The sequence below is a fragment of the Dermochelys coriacea genome, chromosome 8, assembly GCF_009764565.3.
Source record: "Dermochelys coriacea isolate rDerCor1 chromosome 8, rDerCor1.pri.v4, whole genome shotgun sequence".
Classification (NCBI taxonomy): Eukaryota; Metazoa; Chordata; order Testudines; family Dermochelyidae; genus Dermochelys; species Dermochelys coriacea.
This window is the reverse complement of record NC_050075.1, coordinates 104,672,022-104,690,599: the sequence shown is the minus strand read 5'-3', so window position 1 is coordinate 104,690,599 and position 18,578 is coordinate 104,672,022. Positions and strand designations below refer to the sequence as shown.

The window sequence follows — 18,578 nt, the reverse complement described above, 5'->3', positions numbered from 1 at the left end:
ATATCAGTAGTTCTATAGATAAGTCCTTTTGTTTTAGGTTAAAATTCTAACACCGTATTATCACATGACCTGTTAAACAACAATAACCTATTCCAGATTAAGCAATATCTTATTTTCCAAAGGAAAAAGCTTTAGTAAGAAATTGTGAGAACATACCTTTTTGAAATTGTACATTATGGTTTTCCAGTTCAGAATCCAGGCTTCCCTGTGCTTTTACCCTTCCTTAGTGGCTACGAACACTGTCTGTTTTCTCAACCATGTATGGATTTTTTTTATTTTTGTTTTAATGAGCACTATTAAATGAACCTCTGTTTCTTGCCACCTGAATCCTTGTTGATAAAATATCATGCCTGCAAGCAACTGAGAAGCTCAGAAGTAATGTTTGTCATGGAGCCGGTTCAGGACTCTATTTCTGTGGCTGGGCTAAAGCAGAATGTATAGTCTACGAGATCTTAGTGGTAGTTTGTCAGTTTATCCTGAATACCTTTAGAGAATTGGAGGCTGGCAGTCCCTTATCAACCTGCATAGGGAAGTATTATTTACATGTGCTTTGGATCTTGTGTTGCAGCCATTCTAGCACCGAGCAAGCAAGAAGGAAAATGGTCTTTTTGTACCTCTCAGAATCTGTCTTCATATTTTCTAGGCATTAGTTTAGTTGCTTTCTTTCTTATATAAAAAGAAAAGGAAAACCTTGATGAAACTAAGAATTGAGTTTATAGTGAAATGGCAAAAACCTCTTGCCCTAAAGGCATAAGATTTGTCAATAGCAAATGTATTTTCTATGTACTTTCTCCTTTGTATGTTCTCCTTCTGTGCACTGTACATCAGGTATTAACAATTTGATTGGCAGAATTAGAAGAATTAAATTGGACGAGAAATACACGTTAAGATCTTCCATGGGTAATGAGTAGGAAATACCTGCGAAACTGTAGAAGTAAACTTTAAAACTTACATTTAAACATATGTCATTCTCTAGAATTCAGCACCCTGGAAAGGAAAACCATTCTAGTGATAACATTTAATAGTTAGACCAGAAATCTTCATTTAAATTAAAAAGCCAGCATGGCTAAGGGAGATTTTCAGGTAATTCAGAACAAAAAAAAGGCCTCTAGCATATTCACTGCTTGAAAAAGGGAATCAGTTGTACTGGAAAAGCCGTATATGATTTGGCAACACAGAATGAGCTCTGTTAATTGTTTAGCCTGACTCAGTCATGCCTTCACTGCTGAATTATGGCTACCAAGCTGATTGCTCTACCTTTAGTGTTTGACGATTCACTGTTTGAACAATAATGTGATGTTTTGCTCTCCGCAGGCCCACGAGCGATCAGAGAGCTCAGAGGTAGCTTTTGTTACCCAGCTTGTGAAAAAGCTGATGATCATCATTGCACGCCCGGCTCGACTGCTTGAGTGCCTGGTAAGCACAATCCTCAGAAGAAAGTGTATATGCTTTGATTGGGTAGACAAGACAGTAAGAAGAATGATTTCTTACACGGAAAATAAGTTTTTGGAAAAAAATAGGTCCAAATCCAAAATAAGGACAGGTAGGGCCTCTCTGGAAGTGTAGAGCTCTTAAAGTGGGTATAAATTGCCAGAGCAGCTTAAAGGATCCTTAGTGTAAATGAGAATTGGACTCTGAGGATCTGTCTACACAGCAAAGAAAAACCTGTGGCTGGCCCCTGCAGGACTTCAGGACAGTTTCATTGTTTAGACTTCCAGGCTTGGGCTGGAGCCTGAGCTCTGGGATTCTCTCCCACCTCAGGGTCCTAGAGCCCAAGCCCAGAAGTCTACACAGCAATGAAACAGCCCCGTGAGCCCGAGTCAACTGGCATGGGCCAGCCGTGGGTTTTTCTTTGCTGTTTAGACATGCTCTCTGAATTTTTTAAAAAATTGTCACGTTTTCTGAGTGTGGAACTACATGTGTGCAGATGGGAACAATCCAAGCGAGTTTGTAAGCAAGATTAAATTCTGTACAGAACAGCCTGAATATATTGAAGAGCAAGTCATGTATTGCTTTCTAAACTACCCACTCAGACTAGTAAGAGGACATAGTTTTACACTTAGTTCTGGACAGTAGGAACAAAGAATGCAGGCCGTACCTGCAGAATGGGGACTCAGTGTCTTGGAAAGCAGTGACTCTGAAAAGGATTTATGGATCATAGTGGACAGACAGCTGAACATGAGCTACCAGTGTAATATTGTGGGGGAAAGGGCTAATACGATCCTTGGATTTGCAAAAAGGGGAGTGGGGAGGTGAATTTATTTCTGTAGCTGGCATTGAGCGAGATTGATACTGAAATACAATACTGTGTTCAAACATTAAACAAAGAGATGCTGAAAAATTGGAGAGTGTGCAGACAAGAGCCACGAAAATGTCTTTCAATGACTGACTTGCGGAGCTCAATGTTTAGCTTATCGAAAAGATCAAGAGGTGATTTTATTGTGGTATATGGGTACCTCAGTGGAGAGAAAATACAAGGAATTTAAGGGCTCTTTAATCTAGCAGAGAAATGGAGAACAAGAATCAGTGGAGTTGAAGCCAAAACATTCAAATGAGAAATAAAGCATATATATTTAATAGTGAGGGTGATTAACAATTGGAACAAACTACCAGAAGTGGTGGATTTTCCATCTCCATTCAAATCCAGACTTGGATGCCTTTCTGGAAGAGATGCTTTAGTGAACCACGTTGTTGGGCTCAATACAGGGCTAGTCACTGGATGAAATTATCTGGCCCTGTGTTACACATGAGGTCAGATTAGATGCTCTAATGGGCCCTTCTGGCCTTGGAATCTATAGAGCTGAGTAAACTTGCTTCTTTTTCAAGCATTACTGCAGCTAGATAAATTCTGGCATGATTGTGCTTAGAGATGGGCAGTGGCACAGCTCATGTAAGAAGCAAACTTTCAGAAGTTAAAATGAGATTGTGCCAACAAGGAGTGAGTTTTAGTATGTGAATTGTTGGAAGACAAGCTAGGTGTGTGAAGCTTTTTTCAAAAGGTGGACAGCTTAGTGCCACAAGATTTTTTCTTTTCAAGGAGGAAAATTATGACAACAAAATATATGTTTGTATTTAAACTAGCTGAGATTTCTTGAATAATAAAATTGAGAGTATAAGGCAGTTATTTACTGCTTTCAATGAATTTTCAAAGCAGTCATGGGAATTTTGCTGTATTGAGTGACTCTAATTAATTTTAACAATTTACTTAAAAATCTTCCACACAAGTTGACATTGGGATTGAAAAACCAAAACTAAAGTGAAATAGATTGCTATGAATTTCGTGGTGCTTACCCTGCTTTATACTGAAATTGATACATGTCACTAGAATAGCCCATGTCACCTTAGAAGGGTAAGAGAGCATTTGCCAAAGTTTAATGCCATCTCTGTAAAGTGATGTTCCTCTTGGAAGCCCTTCCTAAATCATATGTGCTGCTCGCTGCAAATTAACGTATCAAGAGGTTCCTGTGCTAGCTGCTGCACCTGTCCTCCTGAGATGAGCGTGGGAGCAGGTGGAGGCAATAGAGTCTCTGAGATTTGAGTAATGAACTCCAAAGCTTGTAGTGACAGCCCTGAAAACAAAGTGGCAAGACCCCAAAGTATATAAATACTGTACAGTTCTCTATTTTAGTATTCTCTGTGTTTTTTAAAGCACTCTATCCACCTAACCATTTTTAAAAAGTTATTTATCTTGTTCTACTGACCACAGTGCCATCAGTGCTAACGTTCCATCTGATACTGTATATAGGAGCAAGAGTATCCTAACAGCTTTCCATTGTAATAGTTTGGCTGTCAGTTTTCTCTTACACTTCGGAGCATGTGAATTCACTCATTTTTATAACTTAACCTTTAATTTTGCTGTGCTTTTATCAGACCAAATGTGCTGTTAAATGATACAAAATGTACTAAAATTGTTTCATCTGAAACAAAGGTTATATCCAGCCACTCATATGACTCCTGCTTCTTCGATACAATATGAAATGACTGAACATGTAGGTCAGGTGAGGAAATTGGAGTAATGGAATAAAACAATCAAGGGTTTTGATTGTTTTATACAATTTTGGTTATTTAATGTTTAAATCTTACTTCCCAAATTGTAAAATGCATATCATTTATTTAAGGGCTGCGCATTTGGGCTTTGAAGGCAGCAATTCAGGCTCTCAGGTGAATACTTTAAGTTGACACATTTTTCAAATGTGTGTTGTTTACCAATGAGACAGTCTCGGGGGGAAAATGTGTAATTTAGCAGTGGTTTTTGACAGTGGTATTATACTGCAGACTGGAACACTGCTGCAGGAGGCTATTCCATTCGGTTATGTAAAACTACATTTAGAGGATCTCTTAAAAATACTTTCTACTAAAAAGATTAGTACAGCTCTATTGATTCCACCTCTCTTCCCTGTTCCTTCCTCCATCCTTTCCTTGTCTGTTATCTTTAACTATTATCTATTCACTGGCTGCTTTCTCTCTCCCAATGAGTCTTATCTTGGAAAAAAAAAATCCTTCCCTACCTCCCACTCCACCTGCCCTCCTAGCCTTTTCCTATTACTTGCCTGTGTCTGGGTCTCACAGTGCGTAGACTTTGTCTCCCCCAACTCTCCCTCTGATCTAATTCCTGTCTGCTGCTCTTACTAAGATCACTAATGACTTCTTCTTAGCCAAGTCAGAGGCACTTCTCACCTCCTTCACTCATTGCTGCCTTTGGCAATATTGCCTATTATTTGCTGAGTGCTGACTTTGAGCTCATCACTGAATGGATTATATAACAAAGTGGTCCTTGCTCCAAGGTGCTTACCATTTTAAAAGTATCCTTTTTCTCCTCCACTTTCTCTCCTCTCTTGGTTTTTATGATTGTATTTATTTTTGTTTTTTTGGTCATCTTCTGTCTTGCTAACGACTCTTTCAGGTAAATTGTGCTGTTTGATGTCAGTCACTGGTCCACTGCACACAACAATTACTCAGTTCAAAACACTTTGGTAGTCTGTGCACAGGAGTCCAGCACTGGTAAACAATGGGGTTTGCAGATCAGAGTTAAAGGTACTTTAGCAACACTGTCTTAGGAAGCATGTGCATCCTGCCTGAGCTATCAAGTGGTCCTAGTCACCACTGACAGGTTAATAGTTTAGAGCAGTTTGACAAACAGAAATGAAATCTTCTGTGATACTGAAATTCGTAACTGCATGCAACATAGTTTGAAGTAAGATTAGTGCCTTTATAGAACGTTTTGCTCAGTTAATTAAGTTTGATGGGAGCTTGCTGTTGAGTGGCTTAATACATCTTTCTCCCACGCTGAGATGGCAGAAAATTTCACATAGGTCCTCACCTCAAAACTTCTGTTTCTATAGTGTACATCATGGATTATAACAACATAAGAACTTAGGGCAAGCTAAATATTGGAGGTGGTATGACCCTACTGCATAAATCCCCTACTGTCAACTTTTGTTTTATAAAATGTTTTCTTACCATTTCTGTTGTCTCTATTCTTTGGCAAAGCCAGCTGATCCGAGGATATGGACATCCAGCACAGTCTCTGAATACATGTAATGGTTTACGTTTTTCTAGAGCAGGAGGCTGTGCATCATGTTGATATACTTGTTATGACTGTAAGTGTTTTGCAGCATCCTTGGGCCTTGGAATCAGTTTTGGATATATATGAGCAGGCTAGATGTTAAAGCTTAACAATAACCATGTTTTTTCCCCTCCTTTCCTGGGGGAAATAAAACAAGAACAAATTCTCTTTTAATTTTGGAATCAAATCACTCATATCTCTTGTCTTCCTCTTTCACTTTAGGAGTTTGATCCTGAAGAGTTCTACCATCTGTTAGAAGCTGCCGAAGGTCATGCCAAGGAAGGGCAAGGAATTAAATGTGACATTCCTCGTTACATTATCAACCAGCTGGGCCTTACCCGGGATCCCCTGGAGGGTGAGAACTTCTTACTTCGCATTCTTTGGGCTAAAAGTCTTTCCAAATATCAAGTATGAGCCATCTTCACTGATCATTGCTCTGTTAAATGAGAACTTTTTTCCCTTTAATTCACCTGCCCCTTTTTGTCCTCATCCTCTATTGCTATTCTCAAAATTTAAACTGATGTGGAATGGCCATAGAAAGGCCCATTTTGCAGCACAACCAGCACATTTCCACTACACAGAGGGACCTCATGAGGGCCTTCTGAAGCCCCCCACCATGAATGCTGCAAAGCCATAGAGTCTGTGTATAGGTGCAGGGGAGTTGCAGGGTCATTTTCTGAGTGGATCAATTGGCCACAATCCCTGCATTTTGGACAGAGTAGTGCAGGAGTCCGCAGATGCTGCTTCACTGAAGAAACTGAATTAACAGACACAGACTGACAGGTTTGGGAGTTGGAGAAGAGTCTATTATCCTATTATTTGTGTTGGTCCCCCGAGGAGCAAAGTTTGTTTACTCAAGCTTTGCATGAGGGGCCAGGACTATTATCGTTTTTATAGAATTGACAAAATGTTCTCTGCTATGAAAGGCAAAAGAGTACAGACAATTCCTGCCCAAAGAGCCTACAGTCTCCATGATAATCACAGGGGTGACAGGATGCAGTGGGAGAGACAGGAGAGAGAGGTTAGAGAATGGGGCAAGTTTGAGAGTGGGAAGGTGTTTTGTTCCTTTATTAGGTAACTCAGAGCACTACAGACTGCAACAGTGTTGCCATGTTGTATGAAGTATTTGTTAACCCTCCAATGAATAGTGTAGACATTTGGGGTTTTTTAATAGTTATACTTAGAATGAGTGTTTGCTAAATGTGATGTCAGTCAATCATTATCATAGATTCATATGACGGGTATAGTTTATACTTTTGAGAGTTCATCTAAATCAGTGGTTCTCAACCTATTTATCATTGTGAGTCTCTTATGCAGCTCTCTCTGTGTTATGTAGGTCGCATCCACACAATACATATATACTATTTGTGTGACCCTGAAGATGTCACGTGGGCCGCAGCTGTGTGCTGATTGGACTGCAGGCAGGCCGCGGTTGAGAACCATGGATCTAGATGCAGAAGTTTATACTTCTGGTCCCCAAAAGGCATTTAATCATTTAATTTTTTTTGTTAACTTGTACAGTGTTTCAAGCAACCTGTTTTTGTAAAGGGAGATAATTTACAGTATATTTTACATATACAGACTTTTAAAATATTGTATGTTATATTAAACGATTTGGCAAATTTTTAAAAGATCTTGAGAATTTATCTGTTTTGTCAAAGTTTGAGAGAGTCAGTCAAATTACAGTACCTTTTTTGGGTTAAATATCAAGGATCCTTACTAATTGAGGATTATCATTATAATAGGGTACAAATAAAATGATCCAGACATTCTGGGCACCCTGACCAGCCATCTCTGTCCAGCACATGCTCTTAATCTATCCCCCTGCCCCATTCCTCAAGGGTGATCTGGAAGAGGCTGAGCAGGTCTGGCAGCCCTTCTAGACCTCCGTGTTCTACATGGTAAAATTCATGTGCTTTCTAATATGCTCCTGGGCACAGAGCCTCAGAAAATCTAAACTTTGAAATCAGTGAGTTATTGCACAATTAAATATTTCATCTCCGTGTTTTGTTAATCTCATTTAATCTCTTTTGAGATATTTATTGGCACAAATTTTGCTTCCATGCTTGGCTCAGCAACAGTAAAACCTGCCTCAGAGACTGGAAGTTACCACAGAATTTAGCAGCAATTGAACTTTGGTTTTCTTTTTCTCTTGTGGAAGCAGTTTTACCTTAATTTCTGCAATATTCGTCAGAATTACAGAGTGACAGGTTGGCAAGCAACATCAGATGAACAGCTCTTTAGGAAAATGTTCACCAGAGGTTACTGAATGCAACTTAATTAATTGTATCTGTTGAAATCTGATGTAAAGTGACGTTTCCGTTGATCCCTGTCAGGGAGGAAGAGAACCTTTCATTTACTTATTTCCCATAAAAAATTGTGGAAAGGTGTCAAGGTGCCTCATTTTCTTTCTATGAAATGGAACTGTAGAAATGTCAGTGATTTTGTTGTATCCATTTAGAGATTTCTTTTAGATACCAATACCCTTCTAACCTGTTGCCTTTTGGATGTGGGATTGATCCTGTGAAGTGCTTAGCAACTCCTGAAAGGAGCTGAGCATCCTGAACTCCCACTAACTTCCCCATGGTTTACGGGTGCTTGACACCTTGCAGAATTGGGCCAACTAGAGACAAGAAAATTTTTAGAAATCTAATTTCCATACCCTAATGGAATGAGTATACCTGCATGGACATAAATGTGCGGACGCATGCTGCTGATCCTTAACAAATTGCTGATTTTGCTGGAGAAATATTAAAAGCATTACCATAGTATTTGCATTTATTCCTTATCTTTGTCGTAGGGAATATCTAGAATGCTACAAAATACTGAGGTAAGGATAATTGGTTGTCTTTGTATGAGGCATTACCTAAAACAGCTGGCAAGATTTTAAAGGTGTCTATTGTGTAATAGCATAACATTTTTGCAGGAAAGGAAGAAATGTGCTTTTCTGACATCTACAAATACTTTCTAAAATACTGTTTCTTTGCCATAAGAAACAGATTAATTATATGTTGAGACAATTATAAATAGTCGTTCTTTGTTGTTTGCAGAAATGGCCCAGCTGAATAGCTATGACAGTCCAGACACTCCAGAGACGGATGATTCAGTGGAGGTAAAGAAGCAATATACTTGTTCTGTCTAGCTATTTCTTCCCTAAAAGAAACAATCTAATACAATGGTAAAAGATTTGTTAGGAAAACAAGATTATAATACAATGTATATTATAACACACTGAATATTTTTAACAAAATTTATTTGGTAAATGATTTTAAAATACTGTTAAAAGCTAACTTGCATGCTTATAGAAACTTGGACATAGCTCTATAAATACTGTGAAGAAGTAATGATTTAAAGATAACTGGGTAACTAATAGAGGCAAATGGATATGGACAGGAATTATCAAGAAGGTTGACAACGTTTTTTTACAACCATTAACAAAAATGGGGCTAAGGAAAGAAATGTGTTGGCATAGGTAAAGAATCTTGGGGAATGAATTTAGGATCCTAAGACAAGGATATACTAATGATTTGTTGGGAAAATGTAGTCATTTATCTCTCCAGGCTTCATAGATCTGTAGGTTTTGCTTTGATTGTGTAACAAAAATGACAATTTATTTAAAAGATGTATTAGGGAAAGACCAGCTTTTGGCAGGGAAAGCTCCTGGGCTCCTAGGGATGCAAACTACATGTTGATGCGAGGTAGAATTTTCAAAAGTGCCTATGTGCTAGATTCTCCAAGGTACTTAGGCAGCTAAATCCACCATTTATGTGCCATTGACATCCTTAAAACCACTGCTCAGCTGCCACCTAACCCCACAGGTGCCCAAGTCCTCAAGGTGCCTAAGTGTCCACCAGTAGGCACGTGCAAAGCCACCTAAGGATTGATGCTGCTCCCCCAGCTAATGAGCTGCTCAGATCCCTGGCTGAAGTCTCAGCAGTGCTGAAACAGGATTCTCAAACTAGACTTTCCCCTGCCTGTCTCACCAGCAGAGCCTAATCCCATAGGCATTCTCAGAGTCTGCCCAAGACATACCACCTGTCACAAAAGAATACAGGTCAGGAATCTGTGTGTGTATATGAATACGTGTGTCCTAGCCTAATAGTTAGGGCACCCCAGGAGATGTGGATTCAAATCCCTGGTCCAGAGCAGGGACTTGAATCCAGGTCTCCTTTATCCCTGGTGAATGCCCTAACCACTGAGCTGTTGGGTATAATGACATTGGGGTCTCTCTCGTGAAAGATCTGGGTTTCAGCTTCAAGAGTGCAGGCTACCAGAGCGGCTGACCTGGCTTAGGTGCCTAACTCCAGAAAAGGGGTTCACAGTTGAAAATCCCAAGCAGAGGGAGGTGCCTCTCTCTGGCCCATCAGTTATGCACCTTTCCCCTGCATTTCACTCCTGGCTAGCTTAGGCAGCTCCCCGCTCCGCTGGCTGGCTTCTGAGGCAGGTGACTCTCCCCATGTATTGATTGGGAGCCTGGGTGCGTAACTCAGGGCTGAGGATTAGATTCCACTAGGTGGCAAGGCACCTCGGAGTTAGGCATTGCGATACCTAAGTGTTTTTGTAGATTTGGCCCTGAGCACTTTAGGAACATAAGTCCCACTGACTTCTAAATAATGTAGGAACTTTGAAAATCCCACCCCAGTCTACAGCATAAAGTAAATTATGCTTGTCTCTAGTATTACTGCATACAGTACAGAATAATCTCTGCTGGGAGTGCTCAATGAAAATGGGAGAATACAAACATGACTTGAAGTTGCTGAGGAACTCAACATTTCTCAGTTAATATCCTGATTAGTGTAAGAATACAATGGGAAGGAAGGATGACCCTGGGACTCAGAAGATCTGGATTCTGTTCCCATTTCTGCCACAGACCTCCTCTGTAACTTTGAGCAAGTCACCGGATGCCTCTGCCTCAATGTCTGTCAGTTTTGAGCTCCTCAGGTGGAAGTAACTCAAAATGCATGATGTATGTTGATGATAGAAATATTTCAGGATTCAGGGTAGCAGCCATGTTATAAGATGAGCTGCTATTAGCAGGAGAAAAAAACTTTTGTAGTGATAATCAAGATGGCGCATCTAGATAGTTGACAAGAAGGTGTGTGGATACTTAACATAGGGAAATAGATTCAATATGTGTAATGACCCAATCACTCTTAATATTTCAGCTTATTCAATACTGTGGGTCCTGGCAGGCTATTGAGCATGATCAGAAAGTCAATGTGCAAACGCTGCTCTGAGTTCCATGGTAGTTTAAAAAACAAACATCATTCATTACACAATAGAAGGATATTAGAAGGCTATCAGCGAAGGGGAATGGATCTACAATCTAACAGAAATCAAAATGTAATGTATTTAGTATGAAGAATTAAATGGAAGATTTCAGTTTGACAATGGTTTAAATGTGGCAACCATTTCTTAGTTACAGTATGTTAAGGGAAAGGAGTAAATATAAAATATATTATACCACTAAATATTTGAGACACATACATACAGATCTTCCAGTTACAAAACAAAAGTTCCGGGACAATAGATTTTTTTTCCTGTAAATTCAGGAATAAAATTAAATGATTTTCATATTTTCTATCTAGCAACGAAGTACATATTTTAAAAGTAGGCTAGATTCTGGTGAATTGTAGGAAAAAAAAATCCCTTCTCCTTGATTTTCAGAGTCGCGGGGCCCCTGCAAAGTCAAAGAAAACTCCCTCTGAAGAGCAGTTTGAAAACATTAAGCTAATCAGCAACGGGGCTTATGGGTAAGGTTTTCAGATTGTGTCTAGCATTTTGCTTTTCAAGAAGATGTTACTGTCAAGCCATCTGATAAAGAATTAGGCCTTTCAGACTCTTAATCATGATATTCCCTTGCCAGCTGCTTGCTCATATTACACTATAACTTTGACCTCAAGTCCTATTATGCTGTAACTTTTTCTGCTAAGTTTGCCTTCGCAGTATGTGGACAAAGCTCGTATATGATAGATTAATGTGACATTTGAGAGGTTACAATTGAAGTATGACATTTGTGTGTTATCCAGGGCAATTATCTTTATGAATAATGGTGTCATTTTGTTTACATTATAGTATTTCTTAAAGGAAAGAATATAATAAAAAAATGCATTTGTTTGTTAGCATCACATACCCAGAAATAAGTTCAATACTTATTAAAACTAGACGTTAAAGTGTAATTTCACTGTGCGGAGTTGCTGTGTAAAAATGTCCTAATGTTTCATTAAGAAAAGGAGTACTTGTGGCACCTTAGAGACTAACAAATTTATTAGAGCATAAGCTTTCGTGAGCTACAGCTCACTTCATCGGATGCATTTGGTGGAAAAAACAGAGGAGAGATTTATATACACACACACAGAGAACATGAAACAATGGGTTTATCATACACACTGTAAGGAGAGTGATCACTTAAGATAAGCCATCACCAACAGCAGGGGGGGAAGGAGGAAAACCTTTCATGGTGACAAGCAGGTAGGCTAATTCCAGCAGTTAACAAGAATATCAGAGGAACAGTGGGGGGTGGGGTGGGAGGGAGAAATACCATGGGGAAATAGTTTTACTTTGTGTAATGACTCATCCATTCCCAGTCTCTATTCAAGCCTAAGTTAATTGTATCCAGTTTGCAAATTAATTCCAATTCAGCAGTCTCTCGTTGGAGTCTGTTTTTGAAGCTTTTTTGTTGAAGTATAGCCACTCTTAGGTCTGTGATCGAGTGACCAGAGAGATTGAAGTGTTCTCCAACTGGTTTTTGAATGTTATAATTCTTGACGTCTGATTTGTGTCCATTCATTCTTTTACGTAGAGACTGTCCAGTTTGGCCAATGTACATGGCAGAGGGGCATTGCTGGCACATGATGGCATATATCACATTGGTAGATGCGCAGGTGAACGAGCCTCTGATAGTGTGGCTGATGTGATTAGGCCCTATGATGGTATCCCCTGAATAGATATGTGGACAGAGTTGGCAACGGGCTTTGTTGCAAGGATAGGTTCCTGGGTTAGTGGTTCTGTTGTGTGGTGTGTGGTTGCTGGTGAGTATTTGCTTCAGATTGGGGGGCTGTCTGTAAGCAAGGACTGGTCTGTCTCCCAAGATCTGAGAGAGCGATGGCTCGTCCTTCAGGATAGGTTGTAGATCCTTGATGATGCGTTGGAGGGGTTTTAGTTGGGGGCTGAAGGTGATGGCTAGTGGCGTTCTGTTGTTTTCTTTGTTGGGCCTGTCCTGTAGTAGGTGACTTCTGGGTACTCTTCTGGCTCTGTCAATAAGCGATGGTCACATAAACACCACCCTATATCGGAAACCTACTGACCGCTATTCCTACCTACATGCCTCTAGCTTTCATCCAGATCATACCACTCGATCCATTGTCTACAGCCAAGCGCTACGATATAACCGCATTTGCTCCAACCCCTCAGACAGAGACAAACACCTACAAGATCTCTATCATGCATTCCTACAACTACAATACCCACCTGCTGAAGTGAAGAAACAGATTGACAGAGCCAGAAGAGTACCCAGAAGTCACCTACTACAGGACAGGCCCAACAAAGAAAACAACAGAACGCCACTAGCCATCACCTTCAGCCCCCAACTAAAACCCCTCCAACGCATCATCAAGGATCTACAACCTATCCTGAAGGACGAGCCATCGCTCTCTCAGATCTTGGGAGACAGACCAGTCCTTGCTTACAGACAGCCCCCCAATCTGAAGCAAATACTCACCAGCAACCACACACCACACAACAGAACCACTAACCCAGGAACCTATCCTTGCAACAAAGCCCGTTGCCAACTCTGTCCACATATCTATTCAGGGGATACCATCATAGGGCCTAATCACATCAGCCACACTATCAGAGGCTCGTTCACCTGCGCATCTACCAATGTGATATATGCCATCATGTGCCAGCAATGCCCCTCTGCCATGTACATTGGCCAAACTGGACAGTCTCTACGTAAAAGAATGAATGGACACAAATCAGACGTCAAGAATTATAACATTCAAAAACCAGTTGGAGAACACTTCAATCTCTCTGGTCACTCGATCACAGACCTAAGAGTGGCTATACTTCAACAAAAAAGCTTCAAAAACAGACTCCAACGAGAGACTGCTGAATTGGAATTAATTTGCAAACTGGATACAATTAACTTAGGCTTGAATAGAGACTGGGAATGGATGAGTCATTACACAAAGTAAAACTATTTCCCCATGGTATTTCTCCCCCCCACCCCACCCCCCACTGTTCCTCTGATATTCTTGTTAACTGCTGGAATTAGCCTACCTGCTTGTCACCATGAAAGGTTTTCCTCCTTCCCCCCCTGCTGTTGGTGATGGCTTATCTTAAGTGATCACTCTCCTTACAGTGTGTATGATAAACCCATTGTTTCATGTTCTCTGTGTGTGTGTATATAAATCTCTCCTCTGTTTTTTCCACCAAATGCATCCGATGAAGTGAGCTGTAGCTCACGAAAGCTTATGCTCTAATAAATTTGTTAGTCTCTAAGGTGCCACAAGTACTCCTTTTCTTTTTGCGAATACAGACTAACACGGCTGCTACTCTGAAACCTAATGTTTCATTGTGTCTTAATGAGTCCAGAACAGACTTGCTCGGTTTACAAGTTAAAATTCCAACTGCCAGCCCCACACAAAGAACCCGGAACTTGAAATTTGACATTACAAGTTTGGTTGATTAAGCTAACAGTATTGATGTAATATACTTAGAGTTCTGTAAGGCATTTGACTTGGTACCACATAACACTTTGATTAAAAAAGTAGAAAGATATATTAACATGGTTCACATTAAATTGATTAAAAGCTGGCTAACTGACAGGTCTCAAAATGTAATTATAAAGGGGGAATCATCATCAAATGTGTTTCTAGAGGGATCCCACAGGAATAGGTCATTGCTCTGCTCTATTTAAAGTTTTATTATTGACCCGGAAGAAGGCATAAAATCATCACTGATAAAGTTTGCCAATCACACACCGATTGGGGGAATGGTATATAATGAAGAGGACAGGTCACTGATAAAGTGAGCTCGATTTCTTGGTAAGCAGGGTGTAAGCAAACCATGTGTTTTAATATGTCCAAATGTAAATGTGTACATTTGGATAAAGAACTTAGCCATACTTACAGGATGGGTGACTATCCTGGGAAGCAGTAACTCTGAATAAGATTTGATGGTCATCGTGGATCATCAGCTGAATAGGAGCTCCCAATGTGACTCTGTGGCCGAAAGGGCTGTTGTGATCCTTGGATAAATAAACAGGAGAATCTTGTGTAAGAGTAGAGGGGTTATTTTACTTCTGTATTTGGCACTAGTGCGACCACTGCTGGAAAACTGGTTCCAGTTCTGGTGTTCGCAATTCAAGAAGGATGTTGATAAATTGGAGAGGGTTAGAGAAGAGCCTTGAGAATGATCAAAGGACTAGAAAATCTGCTTTATAGGAGCTCAATCTATTTAGCTTAACAAAGAGAAGTGGTGATTTGATTAGTCCAAAAACCTCCATGGGAAACAAGTATTTAATAATAGACTCTTCAGTCTAGCAGACAAAGGTATAACACAATCCACTGGCTGGAAGTTTCAGGCTAAAAACAAGGTGTAATTTGTTAAAGGTGTGAGTAATTAACCATTTGAACAATGGACCAAGAGTTGTGGTGGATTCTCTATCACCGGCAATTTTTAAATTAAGATTGGATGTTTTTCTAAAAGATCTGCTCTAGAAATTATTGTGGGGAAGTTCTCTGGCCTGTGTTATAGAGGAGATCAGACGAGATTATCTTGGTCCCTTCTGGCCTTGGAATCTGTGACTCTCTGAAACTCCATTTCGGTTATTTCTGGCTGTGGCATCATAACCAGTGATATTCAGCAGGCCAAATTCTACCCTCAGGTATACCTGTGCTACCCCATTGATTTCAATGGGACTTAAGCATGTGCTGAAGTGCTTTTTTGAATTAAATGAAAATGTAATAAAAGCTTATTTTAGTCAGTAAAGTAAAAAGGGGAGAGCAGATCGGAGAGCCCATTTGTTAGATAAGAAAGTGCCATTTTTACAGTCACTTTTCCATGTAGACCCATGTTTTCAAGTACATCCCTCTAAAGGTATGTTTACACTGCAGTTAGACCCATGTGGCTGGTCCATGCCAGCTAGCTCAGGCTAAAGGCCTATTTAATTGTGGTGTAGATGTTCAGGCTCAGGCTGGAGCCTGGGCTCTAGGACCCTGCAAGGTAGGAGGGTCCCAGAACTTGGGCTGCAGCTTGAGCCTGAACACCTACACTACAATGAAAAAGCCTCTGCACCCAAGCCCCGGGAGCCCAAGTCAGCTGGCAAGAGCCAGCTCTAGGTGTCTAACTGCGGTGTAGACATACCCTAAAAGGCTAGAGGTGGTTTGCTCAAAGTCGTATCCTTGGTATATGTACTGTGTATTTTATCCAGCTGATACGATACTGTGTTAAATATAATACAATAAGCCACTCCAGAGACAGGGGAGTAAGTATTGATTCAATAGAGCAAGCTAACTGAATGAAAACCGTATTTGCAAACTGTACTATGAATGTGCGGACAAAGATGTGCAAATGGTAGAAATGAAAAGGATATTTTACTGTAGGAAATCCTGCATCATGTTGTTATAGCTAATCCAACTCTTTAATTTGTGGAGCTTGGAAGGAAGTTGCACTGATCCCATTCATTTTAGGTCATTTTTCAATTGACTGGTGATTGTAATAAATATTGAAATGATGAACAATATGTCCCTCTACCCATATACCCAAGATTGTGTGCTACATTCTTCATTTATTGTCTGGACATTCAAAAATACTGCAGGAATGTATGGTTTCTGGTGTAATCTCACAGGGCTCTAGTCTTATTTTTGATGGCAGAATTGCAATTTTAATTTTAGTATGCAAGAATCTCATAAAGTTGTGAGAGCTTTCCCTGATTAAGGCTGATCTAGTCTCACTGCTGAGAATGTTATATATTTGGAGAAGCTGATGAAGAGTGGCCTTCCCCATTTCTTACTCTGAGAAAAAGCATAGAGAGCTTTCTTCTTCTGTAGTGATGCTTGACATGACCGATGTTTTATGTAATCATAGATAAACCTAGCAGGAGCCTATCAGTGTATGTGATGTAGGGACCCACAATCCATTGTTTTTTAAATGGTCTGAACTGAAGGTAGGAACCCTTTTGTTGTGTTCTAGGGCTGTGTATTTGGTGCGGCACAAGACTACCCGCCAGCGCTTTGCCATGAAGAAGATCAACAAACAGAACCTAATTTTGAGAAACCAGATCCAGCAGGCCTTCGTGGAGAGAGACATCCTGACCTTTGCTGAGAACCCCTTTGTAGTCAGTATGTTCTGCTCCTTCGAGACCAAACGCCACCTCTGCATGGTTATGGAGTATGTGGAAGGTATTTGTCTCAGCTTGAAAAGTATCTGGTTATATTACTGAATGTTTAATTGTTTGAAACATGTTAATTTTGCAGAGTGGCTGTAATTATTGTATATATAGCGCCTTTTGTGCTGTATTACCGCCAAGTGCTTTACAGATTGAGTCTTTAGGATCACCCACCATTGCTCTCTAGGATCGAATGTTGCAGCCAAAATAGGCTTAGATTGTATTCAAGATGTCATCTTGGTAGATCTTTCACATAATGGGTCTGCCCACGCCTACACAGAAGAAGGTCTCAGCCACCTCCACAATACGATTTGTTCCTGGGCACTATGAAGGGTGATCCATGGGTCTGAACTCCATATGGTGGGGAGGGAGTGGAGATTGTCTGGACCACATTACAGAGATGGGTCAGAAAAGTCAGTCCAGCCTGGAGCTGTGATACCTTGCCTGGGGAAATGCCCACTCTGTGGGTCCCAATGGCAGCTGCAGCTAACATAGCTTGGCTGCAGTGGATCTGCCCCAACACAGAGCCATGTGCAGGGAAGCTGCTGGGGAGCTAGAGCCAGTGTGGAGATCTCTGCAGGGGAATGGCTGCAGAGACACTTGAACAGGGAGCTCTTCTGGGGGTACTACCATTGGAGGGGATGATCTGGCCCATGATTTGGTTAGTATTAAGGTTAAAAAGATCCAGAACAGAAATGCTAAGGTCTGGTCAAGCAGCGGAGCGTTTGTACAGTAACAGGAAGCTGATGAAGAACAACCATTTAGTTTCCTTTCTTCCACTTCATTCATTTCATTTGAATATTAGTTGGTTTTGTTTTATAGTTTTATCTTAATGTAAATAATATATTTCCATTGGCACGTAGAACTAATTTCCCATGCCTGGCTTCTGCGTTTGGGCTAGCTAAAAAACCGCAAGATGTGAACTATAGCTATTGTGTTTCTGACAAATTAGTGAAGCTGAAACAGAATTTACTGATTGACATGTTGACAAATTTAGAATAAATTCTTATTTGCTAATAGAGAGGAGGATCATGTTAAATCTGTGATGCAACATTCTTTAAACAGCAAAAAGAAAAGAAATTACTATAGCAGAGGTGGGCAAACTACGGCCCGCGGGCCACATCTGGCCCGTGGGACCATCCTGCCCAGCCCTCCACCTCTGTCCCCCCTTCCCCGCAGTCACGCCGCCACGCGGGCAGTGGGGCTGCGAGCTCCTGCCACTCTGAGCGGCATGGTAAGGGGGTGGCAGCGCACGCAGCGGTGTGGGGATTGGGATAGGGTGTCCTGGGGGGCAGTCAAGGGACAGGGGCTGGAGGTTCTGGAGCGGTCAGGAGTCAGGGAACAGGGCGGGTTGGATAGGGTGTGGGAGAGCCCCAGGGGGCCTGTCGGGGTAGGTGGATAGGGCCGGGGCAGTCAGGGGACAGGGAGCAGGGGGGGTTGGATAGGGGGTGGGATGCCAGGGCAGGGGGAGCGGTTTGGGGAAGGGGATCCTGGGAGGGGACAGTAAGTGGGAGAGGGCAGATAGTGGGCGGGGGCCAGGCTGTTTGGGAAGGCACAGCCTTTCCTACCCGGCCTTCCATACCGTTTCGCACCCTGATGTGGCCCTTGGGCCAAAAAGTT

At 41.1% G+C, this 18,578-nt stretch overlaps 1 protein-coding gene across 5 annotated transcripts in view; it reads left to right on the top strand.

The window, feature by feature from the left end:
• The window catches only part of MAST2 (microtubule associated serine/threonine kinase 2), a 401,769-nt gene that overhangs the window by 349,968 nt on the left and 33,223 nt on the right, over window positions 1-18,578 (top strand). For all 5 annotated transcript variants that reach the window (XM_043491345.1, XM_038412329.2, XM_043491346.1 and 2 more), the window contains 5 exons: window positions 1,315-1,416; window positions 5,789-5,921; window positions 8,617-8,678; window positions 11,234-11,319; window positions 16,763-16,971. In XM_043491345.1, coding sequence (XP_043347280.1) covers window positions 1,315-1,416; window positions 5,789-5,921; window positions 8,617-8,678; window positions 11,234-11,319; window positions 16,763-16,971 — 592 coding nt within the window. The remainder of the gene's footprint in view (window positions 1-1,314; window positions 1,417-5,788; window positions 5,922-8,616; window positions 8,679-11,233; window positions 11,320-16,762; window positions 16,972-18,578) is intronic.